This window comes from Archocentrus centrarchus, chromosome 11 (genome assembly GCF_007364275.1).
Source record: "Archocentrus centrarchus isolate MPI-CPG fArcCen1 chromosome 11, fArcCen1, whole genome shotgun sequence".
Taxonomy (NCBI): domain Eukaryota; kingdom Metazoa; phylum Chordata; class Actinopteri; order Cichliformes; family Cichlidae; genus Archocentrus; species Archocentrus centrarchus.
The window spans coordinates 27,487,934-27,506,591 of NC_044356.1; the positions used below are offsets into that span (position 1 = coordinate 27,487,934).

Sequence of the window (18,658 nt, forward strand, 5' to 3'; positions counted from 1 at the left end):
AGAAACATTTAAATTTCAGTAAGAAAATAAATAAGACTGATACCACTCTCATATCTGTAGACCGCTGTAAACATGAGATATCATAGTAATTCCTCTCCTGGTCACCTGCTTTCATTCATATTCACATACACAACATGAGCCACCTCTTCAACTTTTTGCTCTTTTTCATATTGATTTTAGATCTAAGCTGACTTCAGAAAAGTTCCTCCCCCTCCACCTATTATCAAAGCGCTTCCTCCCTGACATTTAAAGAGGAAGAAGACAAAAAGGTGGTGGTGGTGGGGGGGGGGGGGGGGGGGGGGGGGGGGGTGCCCGTTTCAGCTTTTCATGTGAAACAACAGTGAATCATGGAGGCAGGTTTGGCCTTTCTGAGAAATACTGTTTGTGTCATAAGGCCTGCAATTACTGTCCTGATTATCCCGATCCATGCTGCTACACTCGATCCTCCTGTGGCTCAAATTGCTGGTCTTAGAAAAGCAAGATTTATATTAGAATGCATGTTTTCGTTATTTCGGTCGGGACTATTTTAGTCATAGATTATTGCAATCTAGAGTAAATTATATTTAGCTGTAGGGCTCTTTTCTAGGATCACCCACCTACTATACAGTAGGTGGAGAGCAGCAACAAGACCCTCGGTACAGAACAAAGCATGTGACACTGAAATAAGACACGGCATCAGTGTTGGGCTATAGGTGGGTTGCAAAGCAGCTTGCAAAGGTAGCAGCAACAGAAAGCAGACTAAAGGAACTTGGACAATAGGACGTGTAGAAGGGCATCAGGTGATACATTGGCTGATGTGCAGCTAATGTCCCAGATTTATTTATTTTTTTGCACTTTTTCCCACCGCGGCTTTTCGTGACAGTGGAGAGAGACAGGAAACGGGGGAAAGATACAGGGGAAGACACGCGGGCAAATCGGCGACGGGCCGGGACGCAAACCCGCACCACCCGGACCGCAACGCGGCGTGTGTATGTGGTCGCTGGCTGCACCACTAAGCCACCCAGGCGCCCATGTCCCAGATTTTTGGCTGAGTTTGACTTCATAGTCAGTCTGAAGTAACATATCAAATTACCTTTTTTTCAGTTACTTCACTTTTGCTCTTTCTTTCCTCTACTACACAAAACAGTGCACACAAACCAGATCTAACAGCTTAACAGAAACTTAAATTAAACCTTTTAATGAAATAAATACCCAAATTTGCATGTTCAAAATTAAATAGCGGCCTTTTATAGCTGTTTTTCTCAGGGTGCTTTTAGTTTATGTTGCCAATCTACTGTTAACCATAACTGAACAAAGCAAATCCAAGCAGTCCTGATTAAACGGGTAAGGTTTTGGATTTTTTTACTCTCAAAATAATGCAGAGGAAGTTATTTTCTGCATTCAAACAGTGATCGTAACTTATTTAGTCACTAAGATTGATTATTATAGAGAAATTAACACTAAAATGTAGGCTGAAAAGAGCACATCCATATTTTTGGCAATAAAAAACCCTTGCCATCAGAGAGCTAATAGAAACTATACATACTATACAACTACACATGGTGGCGTTAATGGCAAGCTGATGTAACTTTCAGACTTTCGAGGCGTTGTTGCATAAAGTAATTATCAAGTGAGCCATGATGGGAGCACCTGCTCAAAAAAGCTCTGAATATATTATCTGGAAGAGAAGATTCAATTTAACTTGATTACAAGTCTTATTATGAAAACATAATATATGTAACCATTTTGATTACATATTGATTTTTTTAATCAAATGTCAAAAAGCCAGAGGCGCAGCCACAAGTCACTGAGCAGGACATCAGTATGCCTCACCATGCTGCTGGTGGCAGCCAGCTGAGACATTCATCACCTCCCTGCCTCATATTTAGAGTAAAGCATGTGGACAGCGTGCTGTAATGAAGCAGAACTGCTCTCCGTAAGCGACATATAACTGGCTGTGCATTTGGCTGTAAAGGAACTAATGACTGCCACAGCGTGTTCTTACAGAAACAAGTACCTTCAGACAGGGCAGTCTGACCTGGCTTTACAAAGTGTATTCACTCCTAATAAGTACACACATACAACAGGGCCTTGGTGGGTTAATACAATCCTGTTTTGTTTTGTTTCTTTAAAAAAGAACATCATCTAAAATACTGAGCATTCCTGATGGCAGAGATTACATTGGGATCCAATTAGATATTAAAGCAACATTTAATTTATTTATTTATTTTTTTTAGTAAAATTATCATTTATTTCATGAACTTTCTTAACCACTTATCCAGTTGAGGGTAATGGGAGTCTGATGCCTATCCCAGTTGTTATATGGCGGAAGGCAAGGGTACACCCCTGACAGGTTCATAGACTATCACAGAGCTAACACAGAAAGACACACATCTGCACCTACGGCTAACACAGAACCACCACTGAGAGGTGGGTGCTCATGCTAGAATCAGACAAAACAGTAAAGGGACATACATGAGCTGGTCCTGCATTATTGTGTGCTACTATGTACTGTTGTACATGAGAGTATCATTATAATTACAGTAACACTTTGGTTTCCAAGACTTGGACATGACTTGGAAACCAAAGCCGTCTTGTGTAGCTAACCACCCTCATGTTAATCATTACTGCAGAAGGCAAGTATTAGTTGTACATGTGTTTTTATACTCAAGATGCAACTTAGCAGCTAGTTAGTTAACTATAGCTCGCTTGCTTGCAAATGTTGTCACTACCAAAATAAGTCACTTTAGTTTAGGTTTCGTTATACTAATGTGGAGTTTGTATTGTACTCTGTGTTGGTGATGTTAGTGGACTCTATTTAATGTTAATGTTTGGATATTCATGCTAAATATTCCCGAATCCTCCACATTAGTCATGCTTAATGTTCATTCAAGACTCAACAAAACCCACTGTAAAACTGCAAGTTGTACTATTCAATTTGCACACATTTAAAATACATATTAACCAGTGTGCTAATTAGTGTGTTATTCTAAGTGTTACCCTTGAAAAGAGCCAGGATAGCTGTTTCCCCTGTTATCAGTCTATGTGATAAGCTAAGCTAGCATCTCCTATTGAACGGACATACATGAGAGTGACATCAATCTTTCCATCTAAGGCTTATCTGTTAGCTTATATAATTTGGAAGTAAGCTGCTTTACATTTACATCTTGTAAGATTAAAGTCTTGAAAAAGGTAGATGAACCATCCATGGTACACAAGCAAAAGGTCATGTTCAAAAGAGATAGCTGATCTATGCACTTCAGTCATGCTGCAGCCTTGTAATCTCACACACAGAGCGTGACAGCGTGAACGCCTGAGTGACACTTCTACATATTTCCTCCATAAATTTCTGTTTTATTTCTTTGATCTGTGCTAAACAGAGCTGAAGGGATTTCCACTTCCCACAGATCAGGCTGAATTTATAAAGACACTCAGCTGGACTGAAGCAGAAGTACTGCAGGAGTGTTGCACAGCAGGGCAACCTGGATAAAAGAATGGCATCAATCAGGGGGCCTCCATGTTCCAAACATGGCTCATTTCCAGTCATCACTGCCTCAGAAAAAAAGGGGGGGGGAGATTCCCTGCCTCTCTCCTCCTAGTCCTCCTCTCTCTAGCAGCATCCCTCCCTTTCTCCTCCTACTTCACTCTTCTCAGCCTCCTTCCTTCTCTAGTTTCAGTTCAACTCTATTACCCTCACTCTGTTTCTCCACCCCTCCCAGTCTACTTCTGCATGTCACACTGCAGCAGTAGGACAATGGAAGGGTCAGATTTGGCCGCCTCTTTAAACTCTTCCAAGGTGATCTCATCATTTTGGTCTTTGTCCATCTTGGAGAAGATCTTGTCTACGCGCTGCTGAGGGGTTAGGCCGTCCTCGTTCATACGCATCATAATCACTGTGCCCACCATCTTGTAGATGGCCTGCAGAAGGGGAAAGGGAGAGAAAAAAATGCTACATTTTGCTTTAAATAGTACAATTAACTGATTTATTTTTGACAGACACACACCTCGATGATCTCAAGCATCTCCATGCGTGTGATCTTTCCATCTCCATCCAGATCATACATGTTGAAGGCCCAGTTCAGTTTCTGCTCAAAGCTGCCCCTGGAGGTGATGGACAGGGCGCAAATGAACTCTCTGAAGTCGATGGTCCCATCGCCATTTTTGTCAAACGTCCGAAACGCATGCTGAGCGAACTTGGAAGCATCACCATATGGGAAAAACTGCAGTTCAAACATGAGAAAAAGTTTGCATAAATGAGACATCTGTGGTATTTTACATCATGAGACCATATTGGCCACTTTGGGTTAAACTGTTGACTGTGACTCTCTTTTAGAAAAGAACTGAAAAGAATTAATGAAAAGTATTCATTGGGACACTGTCCATGTTCAATAAAATAAAGAAATAAGGTACAGCATGACTTTTTCATTGACTTTACTTTAGGGTTAAAGTACCTTTCATGTCTCAACCAATACCAGGGCGTTACCTGGAATTGGGTACCGGTACCAAATTATAATATTTTTCGGGATTGTTCTCACTCTGAAATGAAGATGTTCTCTGACAAAACAAATCCAAACTTCTCAATTGAAATTGTTCATTTAAAAAATTTTACACATCACACAAAACACAACCTTTGTGTTTTGACCAAGTGTTTTGCCATGGACAGCATTTGCATTTTGCACTAAAAATGTAGCAGACAGCATTGTCTGAGAGCCAGACTCACTGCAGTACTCTCCTGGATAATAGATGTCACTGTTCAGACATTGCATCAGTGTTGGTACGGTAATAGATGCAGTCAAAACAGGAAGTAAAGAAGTTTCATCTTTTTAAGCTGTTGTCACATCTCCCTCTGTATAACCTGGGAATGGAACCCCATGAATCACTGTACTGATACATCATTTAGTAAAAACTAACACAATTGTATGTTCATGTCTTCATCGCTATGCTGCACAACCAGTCAAAATGACACAAGTGTGTGGTATATGCTAAGGATAAAAAAACACCCTGGTAATCCACAGAAGATGAAAGTGATGGATAGTCACAGGATCCCTTCCATGGTAAAGAAAAACTCCTTCACAACACCTAGCCAAGTGAAGAATAAAGAATTATGACAGGAAAAAGTATATTTTCTGCCAATTCATGCTTATGTAAGTTAGGAGGTTGCTGTGGCAGAATCTGTGTGAAAGATACTCTTCCTGCCAGTATCTCAGCTAAAATTCAGCCAAATGCAGCAAAATTAATTAGATGTCACCTCACAGTAATGACCCAGCTGACAGTGACCCAAAACAAGCTCTGGTTGCAACCCAGGAGTTTTTGAAGGTAAAGAATTGGAATATTCTGCAGTGGTCAAGACAGTCACCTAATCTCAACCTGGTCTTGGCCACCCATTTCACTTGCTGAAGGCAGAAGCAAAGTCAAAAAGCACCAAATAGAAAGAAACTCTGAAGACAGCTACAGTAAAGGCTTGACAAAGCAAGGAGGAAAAACACACACTTTGCTGGTGTCCCAGACTTCAGGCAGTCAATTTCTGCAACAACTTTTCAACAAAGTATTAAAAATTAGGTTGTTTTTTTTAAGATCATTTTATTTATGCTCATTTGTCTAGTTAAATTAGAGCCTTTGAAAACAGGAGTCAGTGCAGCTATATTTTCCTCTGCAGTTAATGCCATACTTTCATTCAACAACTCAGTCAGCACTTAAGCCCACAGATACATAAAACTCTTCATTTTTAATATGTTTTGGTAATCAGTTAAAATAATAAAAGCTGTGTCAGTGTCTAAATATATATGGACTTACCTGCACATTAAACTGACAGCTGTAACTGCAATTACAGCTCTGATTTCAAGCATTAATTGCTTAAAATTAGTCTAGTTTTTTTTACTATGTATATACAAAGTGCAGTTTGCAAATGCAGCATTTACCTTTCCTGCAATTCCTAAACACAGGATGTTTTTTCAAAGAATGTCAGTAGTTGACTGAAAGAGACCTATGAAAGACCTGTTAGCAATGCTGCTTATAAGTTTTTTTTTTTCTCCTTCCGCCCGGAGAACTTTTAAGAGATTATCCGTACAAACCACAGTTGTTTTCTGTGCCCTTTAAAATCAAGTGGGAGTGAATGAGCCTGAGAGGATATGCAAAATTGATTTAAAAATATCTTTTCCCCATCCAGCCAATGAAAAATCAGTAGGCCGCTTTGTGGCACTGTGGCATTTTTAAAGCTCCAAATATATTTGGAGGGAGTTTTCGGTAGCAACAGAGGCATTAATATGGGCTCCTCCTCCTTTCTCTGCTCTCAACAATTGATTAGTCAGCCTCAGTAACAAAGGCTTTCTATGTAACAACACAACAGTGCTATGAGTCATCTAAGAGGTAACTTTTTTCTTTACATAACTATGGTACAGAATGAGAATCATTTTTACTGTAGGCAATGCTTGAGGTGGCTTACTCTCACCTTGACATAGAGCTGCTGAAACTCCTCCAAGTTTAGAATGCCTGAAGGACAGTCTTTAAGGAAGCCCTTGTACCACTGCTTGAGCTCTGCCTCATTGAATTCAGTGTTTTTGGTCAGGTCATCCAGGACCTCTGGAGCCAGCTTGCTGTTGTGCTTCCCCATGATGCCTCGCCTCTGTTGGAGGGAAGAAGCAGAGACAGAGAGAGAGAGAGGGTGACCACACAGGTGCTAGAGAAACAACAGCAGCGGCAGTAATACCCCTGAGCAGCTGCAACAACCTAGGTCTCTGAGGATTGATGCAAACAAGGAATTACTGAGACACACACTTAGAGAAAACCCTGCTGTCTTCTTATGGTTTGCATGTCAAAATAAGTCATCTTAGCATTGTGTTCTGTCCTATGGTTAAGAACCATGCACACAGTAATCATACATTTATATTTATCTTATTGTGTGTGTTACTACCTAAATTTAGTTATAATTAGTTGGTTTTAGATTTTATATTCTGGCAATTATACTCTTAGATTATTTTAACAGGCTCGTATATTACTCAGACTGAAGTATTATATCAAGTAGTTCATTTGATCTATTTTATAACTCATATTGGTGGTACATGTACCTAAGTAACAGAAAACAATTCAGTGTCATACCAGGGTGTAAACTAGTATCAGCAAAAAGGTGTTCCTCAAGGTTCTACTCTTGGACCACTGCACTTTATTGTTAATTAATGATTTTTCAATATTTTTTATGACTGCTATTATTTTTACTTCAAAATCCTATTTACCACAAATTAAGAAGCTAATTTTGGTTCAGGAAGATGGTACATCTCTCAAGGAAGATGATTCTATTACAGTACACTTGTAGTGAATCCAGCCACTTAAGGCTATCTTTCATTAAGTTGCTGAAATCTAATGCTAAAAATAAAACAATAGAGTATTGTACAGTATATATGCAACCACTTTAGTGCTTAGTTTTAGTGCTCTAAGGAAACATGCAGCAGGTGGAGAACTAGTTTTTATGCTGCTATATGGAGGTCAAAGAGGCTGCAGGTGAAACAAGGACTATCAGCTGCAGTCCAAGACGTGGAGTTAAAATCCACGGAGAGACTCACTCCAGAGGTACCTGGTTATGTTGCTGCTTAATTTATTTGTCTCAAAGTATTTGGCAATTATAATATTTGCATATTCCCCTTATAAACAGTACTAATTAGCACATCTGGGCCTCTGTTTATGGGAACACACAAGAGCTGCCTGAAACCAGTATAAAAGCACCCAAAACATAATGTGTTAAAATTGCTTCTTCATTGTTGACGGATGCTGAATCCAGTTATAACCACTCAAAAGGTTAAAGCTATGGAAAACTAAATATAGTCAAAGATGTCCGCAGTGCAGAGTGTATGGATAGAACTGCAGTGCTATACACATCAGGCTGGTTCAGTTCAATGTTAAGGCTCTTTGATTACTCTTGCTTTTTATGTTTCATCCATTTTCACATTATCTTTTTTTCCCCTGAACAGTACCCTTCATATTCTCTTTGACAGAAGTAAGAGGATTCATTTTAGCTTTTTAAATAGATAAGATGACACCTACAATTTTCAAAGCAGTAATGCTAAAACAACCTGTCTCCAATTGAAATCCATTGTTGCTTTTTCTCTATGCTACAGCACTTTCACATTGTCACAGGAATACAAAGTGTATAATCCTTAAAGATTCCTTTTTACACACATTTCAGACAGGATCTTGACAGTCAAAACACAGTTTTTATTTTCATCTGCAATAATTTATATTTGGCACCTTAACTGAGTTCTGGGTCTAACTGTGCAGGACCCTTGCACAGAACAAAACAGGTATCAGTGGCAACAGATGACACTGATTTAGCTTAACATAGCATGGAATTTTAAGCTGAGGTGGGTTTCAAAGTGCCTTGCAGAGGCAACATCAACTATGGTCAGCTTAAATAGCATGCCCTATATGTGATTTGCCAATTAAATGGGTAGAAGTATTTCAGCTGAGCCATCTGTTTATATGAGCTGGAATGGAGATCAGCTGATTTGCTTGTGATCTGAGCTGCTTGTGGTTTTTAAATGATAAAATTTTCTTTCTGGGAAAATATTTGCTTGACTGAATTTGCTTTTAATGCATATACTAACAATATAAAGTGGTTTCATAGCACTACTAAGTAAGTAAAGTAAGTAAAAAATTATTTATGAAACACATTTAAACAGTTTTTAGTGACCAAAGTGCTGCACACTGTATACCTATACACACGTGTGCTGGCAATTACATTTATAAAGAGAAAAGTAAAAAGTGAACATATAAAATACGGATTAAGTGATCATTACCAATAAAAATACACATACAGATGCAGCAGAAGCTGTTTTGTTCCAGATGTTTCTTTATTGTCTTTACAGTAAGGAAGATGCTAACATCTCTAATTATATTACAGATACTCAATTATGTATGTAATCTGTAAAAAAAAAAAAAAAAAACATTATACAAAGGTCTATGCATATATTGGTCTCCATGTACAATTACACAGAAAAGTGTAAATGAATTAAGGAAGTTTCTCTTTCAGTGGTGTATTGAATGGACAGTAGCAGTGCACATATATAACAGACATAACCACTGTACTAGAGAACTTTTCCATTCCCATAATGGCTGATATCTACCTCCATGATCACCTAATGTGAGCTAAGCCCATGACAGCATCTCTGCTATATTGGCCATAAAATGGCCCATTATTCCCATCACCAAGCACATTCACATGACTGAGGACCACTGCAGTGCCTTCATGACGCCATTCCTGACTCATGGCCCTGTCTGACAGATTTCACACTTTGACACCAGGACACAGCCAATACTGCCACAGCCAAGTGGCCACAAAATCCTCAGAGTGTGAGGTCAGTGTAATGGCTGAAATATCATCCTGTCTTACTTTATGGGAATGAGTCACACAGGAAGAGGCAACTAAACCCCAAATTACTGCAAACTGCATAAATATTTTAGATTTTGCATACCTGTGACAAGGTGAAAGTGTTGTAATGTAGAGAAAAGCAATAAAAGATTTCAATAGTTGACGGGTTGTCTTCGTATTACCCTGCTTTGAAAAAGGTAGCTGTCATCTTATCAAGTTAAAAAGCAAAAAAAAAATGAATCATCTTAAGAGCTGTCAAAGAGAAAAAAAAGGCTGCTGTTAGGAAGAAGATGTAATGTGAACAAGATGAAATATCTGACAAAGTGTCATCATAATCTTCATCTTTTTACTGCACTTCTCTACATACACTCAGCAAAGCAGACATCTTTGACTTTACTGTTTACAGTTGCTTTAACAACTTTAATATATATATATATATATAAACCTGCAGCTTAAACAAGCAAAATTATTGTTTGCATGCTCTGTTGTGCCAAGCACCTTTGCTGTGCCAACAGGAGCTCTATTGTAAGCTCTATTAGTCTCTTTCTTTTATTTTCTTTCTAGTTTCTTTATTCACACGTTTAAATGGCATGGCCCAGCAACACCGGAACTGACAGGCGGGAAGGAACAGAAGAAATGATGTAGAGATTTTTGGGGGTGTAGAAAGAAAAAATAAAACAGGAAGACTGCGTTTAACCTTTAGAGTACAACTTCAAATTCAATTCCAAAAAATCTGACACTATATAATGTAAAACTATTATAAACCCATATTTTATTCACAATAGAAGGTTGAAAAAACATGGCAGCAACATGTTTCAAAAATACTGGGACAAGGCCATGTTTACCACTGTGCAGCATCCCCTCTTCCTTTAACAACAGTCTATAAACTGTTGCATGCTCCATAAACATGCTCCATAAATGTCAGGGAAATGAGGAGAGCAGCTGCTGGACTTTTGGGAGAGGAATGTTATCCTATTCTTGTCTGATAGAGGATCCTAGCTGCTCAACAATCCTGGGTCTTCTTTGTCATATTTGTTATTTAATGATGTGAAATGAGAAAGGTCTGGACTGCAGTACCCGGCCTATTCTACTACAAAGTCATGCTGTTGTAATAGATGCAGTATGCAGTTTAGAATTGTGAAATATACTTCCCTAAAAAAAGAGTCATCTCAGCAGGAGCTTATGTTGCTCTGAAACCTATATATATATATACGTTTCAGCACTGATGGTGCCTTTCCAGATGTGCAAACAGATTAAGATTTCTCCAGATTCTCTGAATCATTTGAACTGTATGTTCTGCACATGATGAGATATTCAAAGTCCGCACAATTTTACACTTAGGAACATTAGTATGAAATTGTTTTTGCAGATTGTTGAAGCTATCTGTCATCTCTTCTGAAAAATGCTGCCAACATAACATGCTCTTTTTTTTTACTGACCTGCTGCCAATTAACCTAATTAGTTGCAAAATGTTCCTCTAGCTGTTTCTTTTTAATACCACTTGCTATCTTGCAGCCTCATGTTGGACCCATCCCAACTTTTTTGTGGCGTGTTGCTGTCATCATGGAAAAAATAAAATATGCAACAATATAACGCCAATATACTGGGGTGGCCCACACAAGTGAAGTCTAAGTGTATGAAAAACTGGGGGGTTCTATTTCTACAACCGCTCCATTTAAAGGAATACTTGGCACACACTGATCACACATATCACTCTAGGTGCACAGTGGTGTTTAATTGACTATAACACCACAAAACAGCTAATTTGCATCTGTAGTATATGGACTGCAGTCAGTAACACTTCAGTAAGCACAACAACTAAAAACAGAAGCAAATAGAAGAGCACTCAGAAGAGCGCATACCTCCCCCACCCAAAATTTTCTATTTTAATGGCTTTTAAAAACTGTAAAATATGATTTTATATTTGTATTTTAAAAAATGAGATCCACATGAACAGATAATGGCATATTTAATCGGAATATATTTTATTCAGTTTACCCTAATGGTAGCCACTAAAAATCTAAATGACAAAAAAAAAAAAAAAACATTTGGCAAGATATGAATTGTATGTGTCTCTGATTTTTGTGTAGCATTTGCAGTTTACTTTGCATTATTGTGAGTATTTTAATTTAAAATAGAAAAAGACAATAAATTATCAACAGTAACTGTTTATACCTGAGAACCAATTTCATCGTGATAGATGAAAAATTCACTGAGATATTAATTTTGTCAATGATGGGATAGGGATATTGAAAAATTTTGGAAATATTTTGTAACCTTGATCTTTGACCTTTAAAATGAAAGCCTATGTTCTTGGGCCCCTAAGGAATATTTCCACAATGTTTCACAAATTTTGCTTCAAAACCTTTTTAATGGGGGGTAACCATTGATTTATAGAGGTTCGTTATATAAATGTTCACACTTTTTTCAAAATGTTTTTTTTCTGTGTCTAAATTATTGACAGCATCCAATCAGGGAGGCGTGTACATCACTGACTGCGGTAGCAAAGACAGCAAAAATAAAACAACTTATACCACAAGCAATTTATTTTGGATTGTACCCTCCTGGGCACACACACACACACACACATAATCCACAGAGTTGTAATGTTGTTTCCTGGCTCCAACTGGGGAAAATGAGCTTTTATCCCTCTGTTAGTGAAGCAAATGTAGCAGATAATAGAGTTTCCTGAGAAACACGGCAAGAAGCAAAAAAAATAGCCACTCGAACAACAAGACTGGAACCTTATTTTGTCTAGAAGAATCAGAATATATATGGCTCACGGTGGCAAAACAGACAACCTGTGGGTTCAGTGTAATCATTCCCAGGTTGGGTCCTCGTGTTCTGAGCTCATTCTACTGAAGCAGAAATCTAATGTGGCAGAGTATTCAGGTGATGAAGGTTATGCAGAGGTATCCACAGTGTTTCTTTTTCTTGGCTTAGGCTGCCTTTCACTGCAGAGTCAGATCTCTGCAGAGCCAATGTGAAGGGCTGAGAACACAGATTAACAGGCGTCTATATCATTTTCTCGTCTAAGCTGCCTTGGAGAAGGTTAGGCTTATCTGGGTGCTTGTGAGAGAGTTTGCAGTAAGGATGAGCCATTTGTATTAGGATAAAGAAAAAAATAGAAAGGCAGTAATAAGAATGCGTGAAATACAGACTCCAGAGTTGTTCCACCACATAAGCTGGGGTCAGCTGCACCACTACCTGCAAAACAACTCACAAAGATCAGAGCCTGGCCCAAAACAACACCTGTTTCCATCAAACACAGTGACAGAAAAACTGCCACAAAAATGAGCAAATGTGGATGAGAATGAAACAGCTGTACACCGAGACAGAAATCATTACTCTTAATCAGCATGTTAAATAGGAGTTACAGTTTCCTAGAGAATTAGAGCAAGGGGAGCATGCATGTGCAAACATGCATCTGAAAGAAGGTGTACCAATGCTTTCTTAATTAAAGTGATAAATAATATCTCATTTGTGACAATAAATAACAATGCAATATTCTGCTGTCCCTCCAGTCAGTTCCTCATCCTGTGGGTGGACCTCAACTCAACTGCTAGCGCTAGCCCTCGTTCTGCTAAGGAACCTCAGCAAGCTTGGTGTAGTGACACAGTTCTCTACCTGCCGCAAATTATAATTAGTGGCCACACAAAACAAGAACTACCATTGGTATAGCTGGAATTCCGAATGACCGGAAGATGAGAAACTTTGAAGCACAGCAGAGTGAGATTGTGGGCTGCCATAATTGCAACCTGGTCAACCAAAGTGTTCTCAAAATGACATAATATAATATACTTGCTTCAATGCCAGTAGTTTGCATGGAAGATGCCAACTTGCATCTTCCATGCAAACTACTGGCGACTGTGGTAACCTGTTAGTGACCAAAGCAATTGCAAGGATGTTTTTGGTGCAGCACCATATACCTCTTTGCGACCAATTTCATGCTAGCAACTACCAGCAACCACTCACCAACTGGTTGGGAAATACACTTTTCTCTAGCAATCACTGGTTACCAAGAGGTTCCTAATTTAGAAATCGATTTCACAGTAAAGGTAGAAGTTCTGATGGCAGACAGGGAAAAAAGCATCGTCTGCAAACACAAGTTGATTGCTAATGGGTTTATAGGACACCCAACCAAATCGAGTAACTATTTCTACAACATGCTAAACCACTGGGGACAATTTCATTAGCATGGCCACACAGTGTTAAACACTCTTTCTAAACTTTCCAGTGAGATAAGAATGAAGTTCAACATATCCTGAATCCAAGACTACCAGTTTCCATCGGGACATAATAAACCCTTAACAGCCTAACAAAGGATCCAATTCAATGAGAAACGCATTTATGCTCTTTATTGCAATCATCACCACCTCTGCTGCTAATATGAGTAGGTCTAATACCTAAATGCTGCACTTTCCCTCTAGTGTGCAACCCTGAAAGGCAGCTCTGTACCTCTTAGCAAAAGGATCCGTTGATGTGGCAACATGCTGTTGCTTTGCACGATGACGTCTTTGACATTCCATTCACGTCAACACACAGTGCAAACGCACACACAGACACACATGCAAACATGAACATTTAACCACAGACCTATTAGGTTTATCACACACTGACAATCTTACCCTTACAGACACTCACACATTGACATTAAAGTGACAGAAGATGAAAAAAGGATAGAAAAAAAATAAAGAAGCTCCATATAGAAAAATATGAAGAGGATGACTCAATCTGGATTCACACCTCTCAGGGAGAAGACAACAGACGAGGAGAGAAAAGGTGATAAAGACGGAAGGATGGAGAGAGATGTGAGACAGCAGGCAGATAAGCAGAGCTTGTAGAAAATTGTCCCAACATTCATTCAAGAGAGAAAGACGTGCTTCTTATTGAGTCTGAAGGGGCCTTAATGCATGTTCATTCCAGCTGTCAGACTGATAGTAAACACTAAGTCCAATCTGTGTATCCCATGTAAATGCATGAGAGACTCAGTGTGTGTCACTGTGTCTGTGTGTGTTTGTCTGCACAGCATGATGGCATTCTAGCTGACTAGATAAGCTGGTACAGTAAACCATGCAAAAGCCCATATTACTTTTTTTTTTTTAATTCACAGCACTTGTGAGGCTGATGTATGGCAGAAGTGCTACACTCCAAGCTTCTCAGAGTGAGATCAGATGGCAATAAGAAACTGCACTCCCAAGAAAACCAACAAAGTTAGTTGTTTGAGCAAAAGCTCTAAAATAACATTTGTTTATTTGACGAATCCTTCCTGGAGCTGTAATGACAATGATAACATTAGCTAGGTGATACTGTTAGAAGTAAAGGTCAGCAGTTGGGGCAACAATAACTGAGAATAATCTTCTTTATTACATTTCAAACAAACGTTTTCTTTTTTACTAGCCACATTGTCATCAAGGTGTGTTTACATTTAATGTGTAGCAAAGTCATACGTCAATTTAAAGACGTGAACTGATGCAAATTCTGGCCCGAGGAAACAAATGATGCAAATTTGTGTCAGTGTGACTTGAAAATATTTCAACTTCTGCAAGAAATTCAGAAATTGCAAAAAGCCTTTTAGCTTAGATTCTCACATAGACTGTGGATTCTAGACAGAAATGGGGGACAACTTTACTTGCAGACAGGGATAGAACAACAACAGAGGGATTGGAGACGTATGACCAACATTGCTGGTTAAGTTCTAAAAAATATTAATTGTGTTTCCATAATCACTTTAGTGTCTTTGCATTTTTGCCAGTATCTGATCCATAAAAGCTTGTTTTACAATAGCTAGTTTTGCTGTGCTGTTCTACTTACTGGTAGCCAACTCTACAGTGAAGTTAAGCACTTTAACTGTCCTTTGCTACAGTGGCCCTGAGAGGTCAAATGCACCTCAACCAAGTTGAATAAAACACAATGGAAATAGGAAAAAAAAAAAAAAAAAGATAATCCCACAAACAGAACGATAGTGTTTTTGGGGAGACAATAATGTGACGGAACAGCTGCATGACAGTAAACGGCTGTTCCGTCACGTTATTGTCTCCCCAAAAACACTTCCACTGTGTTTTGTAAGATTTTTTTATTTTAATTTTTTGCGAGCTTTTGTGGCATTTTTTTCATTTTTGTGTGTGTTTTGTTCCGCTTCCATTGTGTTTTGTGTGCTTTTGCAGACTTTCTATTGAATGTAGAAAATGACTTTGAGGCTTTCTATTATTTGGTATAAAATTTGTTTGGGCAATTAAAGTCTAAGGTTTAAATTATGTGTCACAGGCTGAAACTGTGAGTGTTTGCAACCCTAAGTTACCTGTTACTATTTAAAACAAACCAATTATGCTCTGTTATGAATTCTTCTGCTTGAGGGAAGAATCCACTCACTGGCAGATTATCTTCATAGCTTCCACGAATTCTGTTGCACATAGACTTTTAAGAAGAGGGCGATAAAGACTGTCCTCTCTCTCAGTCTCCTTGAAATATTAACTGGCCAGACAGTGACTCATCTTGTCCCAAATATGAAAATATTAGACTAGATCAGAATGTCACAATATGACACTTCTGGCCACTCAGTGGGGACATTCGTCCACTTTGATAGAGACATCCCAAAAGGGCACTCATCAGCGGTCATTTATAATTTTTTTAAGCATTCACCTGACTTTGTTTGCTCTTCTAATAGATCATTCTCGTTTATTTTTTCCTAGGGATTCCTCAGTGGGGGTGTAGATGTACCATCTAAAGCAGACCTCGCGGAGGATGTTTTTGGAACATTTTATGCTATTAAATTGGCATGCATCTCAGAATTTAGATTTTAAACCAGTCAAAGTAGAGTGATCTACTGTTTCTTAAGAAAGGGGTTGGTGGTGCTATGCAAGGGCAAAACACCCAGATTTGGTACTCTAACCTATGCAAGGATGCACACTTATCAATAAAAGCAGCCATGCCCCTAATTTCGTGCCTTACCAGTATCCAAATAAAAAAAATGTATCCACCCGATATCTAAATCAAAAGCATTTTTTTAGTATTAGTCTGTAAACGTGCTTTCCAGTGCTGTTTATTTGGACATTTTAACAAAGGACTCTATGGAGTCTGACTTGCTTTTGGAGCCAGCCACCAGTGGTCATTCAAGAAACTGCAGTTTTTTGCACTTTTGTGTTAGCGTACTTTTTCAACCATTTATATGTATATTTACATGTACATATAAATGTATTGCAAACAGTTTCTCTTTTATATTTTAATCTCCCTCCCCCATGCTTCGCTTAAAGAAAGGTGGAGGAACCTCCAATGCCTTTATTGACCATTATCATACGAGAATGCTGTTCATGGTGCTGCTGAACTATATTACTTTATTTGAATTCACAGTTCTTCAGGTGAGTCCAAATATTTTCTTTCATAGACACTCGGTGCACTCAAGAGACTACACACAAGGAACAAAACAACGCTGAAGTCATTATTATGTTCGTGCAGTCTGGATTTAACCAAACAGATCCCAGAGAGGAAAATGTGTTGGTGTCCCAGTGGCTGGAAATGATTAGCTGGCAAAAGCTGTAATTGAGTTGGAAGGAGAGCAAAAATGGCAAGCTGGGCTCCCATACAGTTTCCAGTTTCATATGTGTGTGTGTTTTTGCTTTGTGTTTGCAATGGTAATAACCTTTGTGAGAGTGGAAAAAGTACGATGTACTGTAATAGCAATAGAGGAACAATCAATCACATACCAGTCCAATAACAGCCGCCCTGTGTGTGTGTTTGTGTGTGTGTGTGTGTGTGTGTGTGTGTGTGTGTGTGTGTGTGTGTGTGTGTGTGTGCGTGTGTGTGTGTGTGTGCATGTGTGTGTGTGTGTGTGTTTAAAAGAGAAAGTGAAGGAACCGACCAAAAGAAGATAGAGACATCTGATGAGACCTGGACGGCCAGCCTATTGATATGTGAATGAGAAAGCCCAACCAGAATGGTCTTTATGGCAGCACGCCAAGCCATCAAAAATGAAATTGAACAATATGTCGCCTTGACAACAGTTGCCCAGCTCACTGCCAAATCACCATCCGGCAGAGAGTGAGGCTTTCAGCCAATCAAAGCAGTCCCTCTGCCAACTCGACCTGACGAAATGGCTGACAAATATATATGGGCTGGATCTGTGATTTTATTGAAAATCTGAATATGGGCCAGTGTCTTCCACAACCCGCATGATGCTGATGTGTTTGATTAGATATTGTTGTTGAAGTGAGGAGAGGGCCATTACACTGTGGAAAACATGCAGCATGGTTCAGTTCTCATGCAGTCATGTGATAAATTGTTAGAGAAAAAAGTCTCATCGTCCTCTGTATCTGGAAAGTTAACACGCCAGTTTTGTGATTTCTCCTGTTGTCTTTTTTTAACATAAGTTTCAGAATAATTACATGGTTGTGCTTAAGATTTTCAAACGAACTGGACGTATTTCCCATGAGAGTCATAACGTTTTCCTTGCAGTAGCCTGTTTACAGTTACCTGTGTTGTATTCTCTCAGGTAACCTCCAAAACCAAATCATATTTCCTGTCTTTAACCCGATAGTTAAGTAAATGTGGTTAAAACTGCTAGTAAGGAGAGAGATGTTTACATCCACATGTGAATGTAAACATCAAGAATCATGACCCTATGCTAGTTGACAGCAATAGGTTGTTAGTTAGCTAATGCTGAAGCTTATGAAGGGACCATAAGGCTGCTCTAGAGCCTTAGTAACCCCATAATCAATTTTACATATTATCTCTCTAACCTTTAATATTTACCCAACTAGATTGTTTTGGCATAAGTATTGGAGATGCTGGCTATAAAGATATCAGGTTCCACAATATTCTCTTGAATATTGTGGAACTACATGTTCTTAAAACTCTTCCAGACTACATCTGAAAAACTCAGTGGCAATGTTGCTTTCCAGAAATCGTGTTACATACTCAAAAAATTCACAAACCTTGTTCTTTCTACTTGATTAAACCTGTAATTCGAAGGAAGAGTGCATCTACCCATGATAAAAGGCTAGCGCTTGTTAATGCCAGCATGAGAGGATGTAAACACTGATGATACACACCCATAGACAGTATAAAAAAGGGTGTAGCTCCTGGCTCTGAAAAGTGAATTCAACATAGAAGTGTCTTAAACATGCATTAGATTTAATGAAGGAGACAACCTTTGTGGTTGCAAAAAGGCTTCGTTTCCTTTCTCTGTGACCTCAGTAAACACTTCAATGAGGTCACAGTGAATAGAACATTAACTTGTAAATTGGTCATTCGAAGAATCAGAAAGCAAGATTACTGTGGTTATCGGCTAATGTGTTTCACAGTAAGATCAATCCCTTGGTCATT

At 38.8% G+C, this 18,658-nt stretch overlaps 1 protein-coding gene across 2 annotated transcripts in view; it reads right to left on the reverse strand.

The window, feature by feature from the left end:
- Positions 1-294: 294 nt before the first annotated feature.
- The window catches only part of LOC115787835 (hippocalcin-like protein 4), a 30,586-nt gene continuing 12,222 nt past the window's right edge, over positions 295-18,658 (reverse strand). For both annotated transcript variants that reach the window (XM_030740575.1, XM_030740574.1), the window contains exons 2-4: positions 6,428-6,601; positions 3,984-4,199; positions 295-3,897 (exon numbers count right to left, since the gene is read on the reverse strand). In XM_030740575.1, coding sequence (XP_030596435.1) covers positions 3,700-3,897; positions 3,984-4,199; positions 6,428-6,589 — 576 coding nt within the window. In that variant the 5' untranslated portion in view covers positions 6,590-6,601 and the 3' untranslated portion in view covers positions 295-3,699. The remainder of the gene's footprint in view (positions 3,898-3,983; positions 4,200-6,427; positions 6,602-18,658) is intronic.